Here is a 10514-nt window from a genome sequence, read left to right on the forward strand (position 1 = left end):
TGGTCGTCACCGCCATGTACATGTCGTTCGACTTCACTTCAAACCGACAACTCGACGACTGAAACCGTATCGTGCTCTCTCAGCTCACATCATTCCGTGCGACCGACTGTATACACTGGCCTGCTAGCTCACTACCTCCACGAGCGATTTGACCAGCCACTATGGCGGTAAGCGGAGCAGTCCTCATGACGGCGTTTTTGAAACATCTCGACTAATGACGAGTTGATGATCTAGGCACAAGGCACCGGCAGTGGCAATCAAGCGAACTCCTCAGTGGTACTGGAACTCCAGGAAGCCTTCAAGGCATTCGTGAGTAACGATGGTTTTCTCAGTGGCATTGGGGGCTGCGCTCTGAATAGACGACGGTTGTAGGACAAGAATGGAGATGGTATGTGAGATGGCAATTCGTACCTATTGGCGTGCTTTCCATGATATTGATGACTTGCAGGTGAGATCACGGCCGAAGAGCTCGGGGACGTAATGCGTTCTCTGGGCTTGAACCCTACAGACTCGGAGCTCAAAGACATGTGAGTTACAAACCTCAAGGCGGCAAGAACGAACCATTTGACATGCCTGTCTTACCAGGATCGGCGAAGTCGACGTCGACAACACCGGCAGCATCGACATCCACGAATTCGTCACCATGATGTCGCACAAGCTCGCCGACACCGACTATGACCAGGAGCTGCGCGATGCGTTCCGCGTGTTTGACCGTGACGGCAGCGGGACCATTTCGACCGACGAGCTGAAGAAGGTTATGGTGGCTTTGGGCGAGGATCTTTCGGATGCGGAGATTGAGCAGATGATGCAGGAGGCGGATGTGGATCGGAGTGGGACGGTTGATTGTGGGTTTTGTGTTCTGTTTTGTGTGTGGGGTTTTGCTGACGATTGGATAGTTGAGGAGTTTGCGAAGTTGATGAAGGGGAAGTAGATGTGGGTTGGCATGTGTGCACCGCTTTCGCGCGCCAGACGATGGTGGACGATGAGGTGTGGGTATTAAGTCCAGCAACAGCCTAGCAACTCGAGAGTCACTGAATGGAACAATCGGTTGACTCCAGCATTGCGATTTTATGCGTAGCCCTGATCTTGATTAAACTTGTCAACAATCTGCCTCGCTGCCTTGACAATCTCCAATGCCCCTGGACTGTCACTATGACAGCACATGGACACCTCGTGGTCCCCGATTGGAAGCTGGATCTCTTCACCCGTGACAGCTGTGACGGAGCTCGAGATGACTTGCGATTCGACATGCTTCTTCGTCTCCTCGGCCGTCCAAGGCTTCTTCTTGCGGTCGATTACAAGCTTGCCGTCTTTACTGTACTTGACATCCCCGTAGAGCTCGGCGGTGAAGGGCAAGCCGAGTTCTTTGGCGACCTTTTCTTGGATCGTTCTATGCCCAATTTTCATCAGTAAAACAGTCCCCCTTAAACCAAGAGCGAATGACTCTTACCCAGCAAGACCGAAAACCCTCACGCCCATCGGCACGCCCTCATACACCGCTCGACACACTTCTTCGTCTCTGTACATCATCCCATACAGAACACCATGTGGCTTGACGTGGTTCAGAGGGACGCCCTCCGCGTCCAAGAAGCCTTGCAGAGCGCCAACTTGATACCGCACCATTGCCGTGAGCTCTTCTGGGGACATTTTGATCTCGCGACGGCCGAAGCCTTGGATGTCTGTGTTACTGTCAGAAATTTGTGCTTGATATTTATCATAGATGCAGGAAGGACGTACCAGGCAGGCCAGGATGTGCTCCGACTTTGATGTTGGCGCGTTTGCAGGCGCGGACGGTTTCTTGCATGATTAGGGGGTCGCCGGCGTGGAAGCCGCAGGCTACCTAGGGAATGTGTTAGTGAATGTTGATGTTTTATTTGTAAGGCGTTTGCTTACATTTGCATGGTCGATGAGTGGGATTAGATCCTCATCTGTGCAGGACGGATTGGCTCTGAAGTTGCCATAGCCTTCGCCTAAGTCGACGTTGATGTGGACTTTTCGTGGAATTGGTGGCATCGTTCGTTATGTGTGAGTATGCACGAGAAGTGAAGACGAGAGTGATACAAAGAGATTGTTTAGCTTGATCTTGTTCTTACTTGGCTCAAGAGATGAGGTTTGGCCGACGGCGGCGTGGAGCTGCCTATCGGAGTGCTGTGGTGATGTAAGTATCCTTGACCTTGACAATGGCCCCTCACTTGGAGCTCTTATCAGCGGCAACAGCGATCTGGCCGCGCCGGGGGTCAAGATCATCGAAGACACATCTGTCGAGCTCATAAAGTCGCATGTCAGGTACAGATTTTGGATCTGTAGCTGTGTAACTTGTTGAAGAGGAGGACAAAAGGCCACAATGGAGAAGCTGCAGCGCCTCCTAATTGCCAATCGGGGAGAGATTGTACGCCTCTCGTGATGGAAGAAACACATCAAAACTCTATACTGACACGCTTTCCCAGGCCGTCCGCATCATAACAACGGCGAAGAAACTCGGCATCAAGACTGTGTCCATCTACACGACCGCAGATGCCGCCTCTCTCCACGTCTCCAATGCTGATGAGGCTGTTCTTTTGTCCGACGTCAACAGCTACACCAATGTCGACGAGATCCTGAAAATTGCCAAGGACAAGAAATGCGATGCGGTCATTCCAGGTTACGGGTTCCTGTCAGAGAATGCCGCCTTCGCACAGGCTGTTATCGATGCCGGATTGGCGTGGGTCGGTCCTGGACCTGACGCTATCAAGTCCTTCGGTATAAAGCACATCGCTCGAGATCTGGCACAGGAAGCTTCCGTCCCTATCGTGCCTGGAACCAAAGGGCTTGTCGAGAGCGAGGATGATGCTCTCAAGCAGAGTGAGCAGATTGGCTATCCTGTCATGCTCAAGATCACTGCAGGAGGTGGCGGAGCGGGATTGATAGTCTGCAACAATCCCGACGAAGCGAAGACTGGCTTCAAGACAGCCAAATCCCGCGGCGAGGCCTTGTTCAAGGATTCCGGCGTCTTCATCGAGAAGTACTACCCAGAGAGCCATCACATCGAAGTGCAGGTCTTCGGCTCGAATGAAAAAGCCATCAGCTTTGGCGAGCGTGAATGCTCGATTCAGCGCCGGAATCAGAAAGTCATCGAGGAGTGCCCCAGTCCGTTTGTCGAGAAACATCCAGGTCTGCGAGAGAAGCTTTGTACGGCTGCTGTGACTCTTGCGGAAACTGTAAAGTATTCCTCGGCTGGCACCATTGAATTTCTTGTAGACGATAAGTCCGCCGACTTCTTCTTCCTGGAGATGAACACTCGCCTTCAAGTCGAACACCCGATCACGGAGATGTGCTACGATGTTGATTTGGTGGAGCTGATGTTAAAGCAGGCCGACGGGGAGCTAGCAGGTAAAGGTGGGCTATCTCATGAGTACCTGGAATCTTTGCAGAAAGCGGGCCCTACTGGAGCAGCCATTGAGGCGCGAGTATATGCTGAAAACGTGCTTCGAGACTTTGCGCCCTCTCCTGGCCTCTTGACGGAGGTACACTGGACGAAGCTCGCCAACAGCCGTATCGATACTTGGGTACGAACAGGTCTTCGCATTTCACCCAATTACGATCCTTTGATCGCGAAAGTCGTTAACCATGCAAAGACGCGCGATGCTGCAATCAAAGGCATGGATATGCTTCTCTCGAGATCAACTGTTGCAGGACCGCCAAACAACCTGGAATTCCTGGCAGCAATCATGGAAGACGAGACCTTCAAGTCTGGAACAACGCTTACGTCCTTTCTTAAGAGCTTTGACTACAAGCCGAATGTCATCGAAGTCATTTCTGCGGGCGCGTATACTCTGGTGCAAGATCTCGAAGGAAGACCAAAAGTCGCGAAAGGCATTCCTCGCAGCGGCGCCATGGACCCCATTGCCCTTGCTGTAGGCAACCTGCTCGTAGGGAACGAACGCAATAAGGAAGGTCTTGAGATCACTCTCAGTGGACCTGAACTGCGATTCTTGGGACCTGCCGTTATTGCTCTGACAGGGGCACCGATCGAGGCGACCCTTGACGATTCGCCGTTTCCTATGTGGTCGAGAAAGCACATAAAACCAGGCCAGAAACTTACTATCGGACGTACGACTGATGGTGGGTGCCGCAGCTACCTTGCGATTCATGGCGGGTTCCCCGCGGTGTCAGAATACTTCGAATCAAAGTCGACATCTCCTCTGGTTGCGATTGGTGGTTATCAAGGTCGACAACTCGCGCCTGGTGATCAACTCAGCGTCGTCAAGAACACCCCCCAGAGCCTTGCAGGTCATCCTGCGATACCTGAGGCAATTCAACCAAAATATACTAAGAAGTGGGAAGTGATGGCACTGCCTGGTCCACACGAGGAAGGCTACTTGACAGACGAAGACATCGCGATGCTGTACAGTACGGAGTGGAAGATCTCGCACAACGCCAGCCGAAGTGCAATTAGACTTGTAGGTCCAGTGCCAAAATGGGCGAGGTCAGACGGAGGCGAAGGTGGTTCCCATCCCTCAAACTTGGTCGAGTATGGATACTCTTGCGGCACCCTCAACTGGACTGGTGATGAAGGCTGTATTTTTGCGCTTGACTGCCCCAACTTTGGTGGCTTCGCTTCATCCGCAACTACCATTCGAGCGGACTGGTGGAAGCTTGGCCAATTGAAAGCAGGAGATACCATGCAGTATAAGAGGGTGAGCTTGGAGGAAGCATTAAACTTGCGCAAGCGTAACGATGGGTACCTCGACGCGATACAATACGCGGTGGAGAAGGGCAGCTTTGACGGCGTGCCAGCTTTCAACCAGCCCTTCACTCCCTCTGGCAATTACCAGAAGGCGGTACTGTGGGAACGACCTGCTTCGGATACAAGTCCTCAAGTTCGGTATCGCCAAGCGGGTGACGATTACCTGCTTGTAGAGTACGGCAATGAGCAGTTTGATATCAACTATCGATGCAGGGCCACAGCACTGGAGAAGGCTGTCAACTCCAAGGATGCGCCTTCTTGGTTGAAAGATAACTTGATCACTACTGTAGGATGCTGTACCAGCATCACGATCTGTGAGTTCTTGTATTGCCGCGACACAATCCATGCTAACGTTTGTCACAGGCTACGATGGCGCCAAGCTACCGCGAGACAAGCTGATTGAGCATCTCCAGGCGCTGGAAGACCAGATCGGTGATCTGAGCAAGTCAAAAGTACCATGTCGCCGCTTCAAGTTGCCGCTGTCCTTCGAGAGCAAGGAGCAAACAGATGCAACGAAGCGCTACATGGAAACGCAAAGACCTCACGCGCCCTACCTACCGGACAATCTGGACTTTGTGGCAAAGAACAATGCTTTCTCTGCCGAGCAGCTCAAATACAACATGCTCAATGGTGAGCTGATGTCCGTTGCCGTGGGCTTTTTCTGTGGGAACACTGTGTCTTTACCCGTGGACCCCAGGCAGCGAATGTCTTGCCCGAAAGCGAATCCGTCACGGGTGTTCACGCCTGAAGGCACTTTTGGGTGGGGTGGCTCTTGCGCCAGTATCTATCCTGTCGACTCTCCTGGTGGCTATCAAATGCTTGGCCGGACCATTCCCTGCTTTGACTATTACGGTTATAAGGAAGGCTTCTCCCCCGACCGCCCTTGGCTGTTTGAAGACTTCGATATCCTCACATTCTACGAAGTGAGTGAGGATGAGCTCAATCGAATGCTTGGTCTGTTCAGATCTGGCCAGTACAAGTTCGAATGGGAACCTGCCGAGTTCGACATGGCGGAACATAACAAAATGCTCGCCGACACTGCTGATGAGGTTCGTGACATCAGGTCGAAGCAGCGCAAAGTACAAGAAGAGATGATACAGGCAGAGCAAGAGTCCTTGGAACGTTGGCGTGCGGAGAAGTCCAAGAACAAGCCTGATGAGAGCACAATCGAGAACCTCCTTCAAGATCCGCAGATCACTTCGATCGAAGCACCTGTGGATGCCAATGTTTGGAAGGTGGAGGTCAAGGAGAAGGATGAGATCAAGCCGAACCAGCTTGTGGCAATCTTAGAGGCGATGAAGCTGGAGATCAACGTCAACGCTCCAGAAAGCCTCAAAGGTGGTGGCATTGTTGAGAAGCTCTTGATAGAGCCGGTGAGTGACTCATGAGTTCACTGTGAGAATCTCATTACTAATTCATATACTTAGGGAGAGACGATCAAAGCAGGTGGGCGAATCGCCTTGGTTCGACGGCGGGAAAATTGAGGTGGTCCCTGTTCTTGGGTGTTTCGCTTCAGGCAAGTCGTATTCGCGTCCGATACATATGTACTGTACTGCTACAAACCATGCTGATCTGCTTCGTCCCCGCTGCTTGGCGATGAGAAGAGACGTGTCGCGATTGCTGGAAGACGTGACTCAATCGATGCTGCCTCACGCTTTCCCGCGATGGCACCTGATCAAGGAAGTGCCTCCTCATTGCTCGAATCTCTTATTATTTCGCTGTTATCCAAAAAGGCCTCGCACCTGGTCATTCTTTTTTGATAGCATTCCAGCACGACAGACTTCCAACAGCATGGTCATCATTGCAGTAGCAGGCGGCACTTCCAAAACCCTCGGCCGTTTGTAACATGCTTCAACTTGAATGAAGGCAGCTGACTGAAAATCAACCAGGCTCCATTGTTTCAGCGATCGGTCAGACAGGCAACACGCCTATCATCCTTACACGGATGCAAGATGTCGACAAAATGCCAACTGAGATGTACGGCGCCGCGATCCGCTGCGTCGACTACGAAGATCCGGAGACGATGGTCCCTGCACTGGCGGACGTACATACCGTCATATGTGGGATATCTTGAAAGGAGAGGCATACCCTCCCGTTTTCGATGACGGAACTTATCCGAACATTACCATGACTACCATCGGCGACGTGGGTCGGTTTGTCGCCGCAGCATGTGAGCTACCCGATGGAGAGTGGCAGCCTGTGATGAGCATGGCTTGGGAGACGATCAGTGAGTCAAACAGCCTTCTACCACGATGACTTTGGAAGTCACAAGAGCTAACAGACCTTTGCCTGCGCAGATATTGCCCAAGTCACAAAGCTGATTGAACAGATCTTTGACAAGCCCATCAAAACCTCACCGCTCAGCAAAGAGTACATGGAGAGATACGTGAATTCTATCGCCGGAATAGGCAGCACCAGAGAAGAAATTCTGCGCAAGATGGTCTTTCAAATCAATCTCCTGGCGCTGGAGGATGAGACTCCGGGAAAGTGTGTGCTGGTGCCTGTTGTCAACGACATGTGTCCATATTATGGAACCACAACGGTGCGGATCTTCCTGCTGCGACTGGCTGCGGGCATTCTCCGACCTCATTGAACAAGTCATCCGACTCATACTGTCTCGAAGTACGAAGGATGCTTATGCGAATGAATACCTCGTTCGGACTGGACTACTGTATCTAAAAAGTCAAGGCGTGCGGGTTTCGCAAGAGTAACCTTTGTTCTAACTCCTTTTCAGGCAACGAGATTTTGTCCATGCATTCTGGCGGATACTCTACTAGCGTGGCCTAGGGCATGCTTTCAGAGGCAGTGCAATGAACATGGCGGCATCAGGTCGTTGTTACGAGGTGGGTTTCTGCATTTGACGTTGAACATAAATTGGTGTTGTGTCACGCTTGTGATGCCGTTCGCCGTGGTTGAAGGTTGCTTGTACGCCTGTGGTGGCCGGTTCATTCTTCCTCAAAATTCAATGATGAGCGTCTGAGTCTTTTGCGAAGCTGCAGTTTCGCTACTTGCGACCATATAATGTCCAGGTTCGACATGCAACAGTACCTTGGTCCTGCATCAATTCGCCTGTTCGGCCTTTCGATCACGGTCATCACCGCGCGACACCTCTTCGAAGATGGCTTTCACGTTCCGACATTCCTTTCGCTGGCCCATGTTACGATTGCATTGGTTTGCAAAGCTCTCTTCCAGTCGAAGAATGAGGCACGAGATCCAAACGAACATCGACAACACTCTCTCACTTCGTTTGCCTGGCTGTTGGTTTATACCGCATCGATCACCGGAGCCCTCATCTGCGCGTATCAGTCTCTGTTGCACACGAAGAATACGACGTTATGGATGATGATACTGAGCTTGCATTGGGACTCGCTTCTCCCGGAGGACGCTCGCTCATTGCTTGAAAGGAGTTCGTCGACCTGGCTGGTGGAGATCTTGCGGTACACGACATTTGCCATATGCGTGGCTCTTCTCTTCCTGCAAGATCACCACATGACGAACGAGTTTGAATACTTGACTTTGGGCGCGGCTGGGTGCATGGTTATCGCGAAGAGATCGTTTGAAGAGGCGAGAGAAGTGAGCTTTGCGGGCTGGGGTGCGCATACTTTTGCTTTGGCGGTCAGTCTCGTGCCAATTCTTGCGTTCATGGCCCCGAATGAGTGGAAGAATAGTGGAGACTTTGCATTGTACGGACATTTGGGTCTGCTGCTTCTGAACCTGCCTGCTGGTGCCGCGGTACTGTATGACGGTGCCGCGGTGTCACAGGCTGCGGATGATGAGGACGAACATACACACATATCAGAACACTCTGGCCTCGATCGAATATGCGTTGCGGTTTGCCTTGTTGTGCTGACCGCACTGGATAATCTCCTGTTCCAGTCAAGACCGACCATGACCACCATTGGACAGTGGGTGGCCTTCGTTGTTGCCCTGTTGGCGACAATGGACTTCGAAAGTGCTCTGGTTCAGTGGGAACAACTAAAGCTTCCTTGGATCAGACACCCGTGGCTCGACAATGTACGCCAAATTCGACTTCCTAGTGAGGACCATGAGGACGAGGATGAGGATCATGTCGGAGAGGTACACGACGAGCATACCCAGTCAAATGAGTCGATACATTACTCCACATGGCTACCCTTGGCCTTTCAAAGCATGCTTAATGCGCTCGTGTGGCTTCTTGTGCTGCATGCCGCGTTGATGAACCGCAAGTTCGATACCTCGTACAGCCAGAACAGCTCAAGGCCTCCTCGACTGGACATCGTGATCGCTCGGTACGAAGAGCCTATTGAAACCGTCGCCGACGCCGTGCATTCAATCTTGCAGATCCCAAAGATTGCGGCCATGAACACCACCGTCTTGATCTATAACAAAGGCAGCGACATCGACATCTCCTCGCGGTTCCCACTAGCTTCTGATGTTATTGTGAGCCCACGGAAGAATGTCGGCCGCGAAGGCGAAACCTTCTTAAGTCACCTGCTTAATGAAAGCTATAGCTTCGCAGACCACACGTTGTTCATGCAGGCAGAACCTCATGAGCTGCACTGGCTGGTCGCTAGGATCCGACAGTACTTCATCCAGAACACTGATTTTCTATCACTCTCCTACACCGGCTCATTCTGTTCTGCATGTGACAGATGTTGGGACATCTCCGGCTGGCATGAAGGATCGATCGTCAAGGACATTTTCGAGCAGACGAACCCAGACGAGGATTGCTCGGGGATCTCGTTGACGTATCGCGCTCAGTTTATTGCTTCTCGAGCACGCATGGAGCGCATTAATCGCGGCACGGTAGAGCATATTAGGGAGAGGCTCGTGGGCAATGATGCTTTCGGATTCAGTTTGGAGCGGCTTTGGGGCATGATATTTGGATGTCCGTCTATCTCCTCAAGCTGTCCAAGTCTATGGAGTGGCCAGATGGGTATATTTGCTCCGGGTGGAGCGGGTGACTGTCAGTGTCTTGATAGTGAGCAGCTCTAATGTCAAATGTAATGTTTTCGTGTCAGCATTCAGTTCAACAAGTTCCCTTCTTAGAGAAGTCGTTGTCCTTGATGAATCGAATTCCTGCAGCAAGGAAATGACGGTGCTGAGAGCGAAGTGACGGTGCATGGTGTTCAAAACCACTGTCTTGTAACATGTGGACTCAGTGATGCAACCTGAAGTGAGTTGGACAGGGAGGTGAAGTGAGCTGGTCAACACGTCGGACCACAAAGTCATTTTGGACACTATGGAAGGATCCAGCTTCGGTAAAACCTCGGCGTTAATGTTAGACTAATTCTATAGCTACCTACGGTAGGTATCTTAGGCCTTTATACTAGAGAACAGATTCGAAGAACCTATATAGAGTCTTAATTGTTATATTATATGTTCTTTTAATTAGTATAACTAATTTTTAATTTCTATTAAGCTAAAACTACTCTATAGGGTTTATATAGGTATTAAATATAGTAGAAGTAACTAAATTAATAAATAATAGCAGGAACTAACCTAGTTGTAATTATATTAGTTAGTTATAGAAAGTAGAAGAACTAAGAAGAGATAAACTCCTTTTAGTTATATAACTTTTAGTATTAATACTTTAGGTATCTATTTTAGCCTACCTATCTAGACTATACTATCTAACACTCCTACTTAGGCTAGTATATATATCTTCCCTATTCCTAATAAGGATACTTATATTAGGCTTAGATTCTACTTTCTATCTAGTAGCTAATTAGAGCTATTTATTTAACTACTAGCTAGTTAGTTAAGTAGTATAATTCTAGACTATAGAAGTTACCCCTAAATAGATATC

General features: G+C 50.5%; 5 protein-coding genes across 5 annotated transcripts; 4 read left to right on the top strand and 1 right to left on the bottom strand.

Annotated features, from left to right (window-relative positions):
• Positions 1-161: 161 nt before the first annotated feature.
• M409DRAFT_28235 (uncharacterized protein) lies at positions 162-931 on the top strand (the record flags this gene model as incomplete). The annotated part of the gene is made up of 6 exons (XM_033808939.1): positions 162-167; positions 235-309; positions 373-388; positions 449-527; positions 586-845; positions 897-931. The coding sequence occupies 6 exons, from the start codon at positions 162-164 to the stop codon at positions 929-931; spliced, it is 471 nt and encodes a 156-aa protein (XP_033662397.1).
• Positions 932-1068: 137 nt separating this feature from the next.
• Positions 1069-2013, bottom strand: M409DRAFT_69830 (uncharacterized protein; the record flags this gene model as incomplete). The annotated part of the gene is made up of 4 exons (XM_033818461.1): positions 1069-1390; positions 1451-1679; positions 1738-1840; positions 1894-2013. 4 exons carry the CDS (start codon positions 2011-2013, stop codon positions 1069-1071), a joined length of 774 nt encoding a protein of 257 aa, XP_033662398.1.
• A 331-nt stretch (positions 2014-2344) lies between these two features.
• M409DRAFT_69831 (uncharacterized protein) lies at positions 2345-6210 on the top strand (the record flags this gene model as incomplete). The annotated part of the gene is made up of 4 exons (XM_033818462.1): positions 2345-2389; positions 2448-5040; positions 5090-6099; positions 6154-6210. The coding sequence occupies 4 exons, from the start codon at positions 2345-2347 to the stop codon at positions 6208-6210; spliced, it is 3705 nt and encodes a 1234-aa protein (XP_033662399.1).
• A 643-nt stretch (positions 6211-6853) lies between these two features.
• M409DRAFT_28238 (uncharacterized protein) lies at positions 6854-7319 on the top strand (the record flags this gene model as incomplete). The annotated part of the gene is made up of 2 exons (XM_033808940.1): positions 6854-6953; positions 7024-7319. 2 exons carry the CDS (start codon positions 6854-6856, stop codon positions 7317-7319), a joined length of 396 nt encoding a protein of 131 aa, XP_033662400.1.
• Positions 7320-7747: 428 nt separating this feature from the next.
• On the top strand, positions 7748-9700 carry M409DRAFT_28239 (uncharacterized protein; the record flags this gene model as incomplete). Its single annotated transcript, XM_033808941.1, has 1 exon — positions 7748-9700. The coding sequence occupies one exon, from the start codon at positions 7748-7750 to the stop codon at positions 9698-9700; it is 1953 nt and encodes a 650-aa protein (XP_033662401.1).
• Between the last annotated feature and the right edge of the window lie 814 nt (positions 9701-10514).

Source organism: Zasmidium cellare (genome assembly GCF_010093935.1).
Source record: "Zasmidium cellare ATCC 36951 unplaced genomic scaffold M409scaffold_41, whole genome shotgun sequence".
NCBI classification, from domain to species: domain Eukaryota; kingdom Fungi; phylum Ascomycota; class Dothideomycetes; order Mycosphaerellales; family Mycosphaerellaceae; genus Zasmidium; species Zasmidium cellare.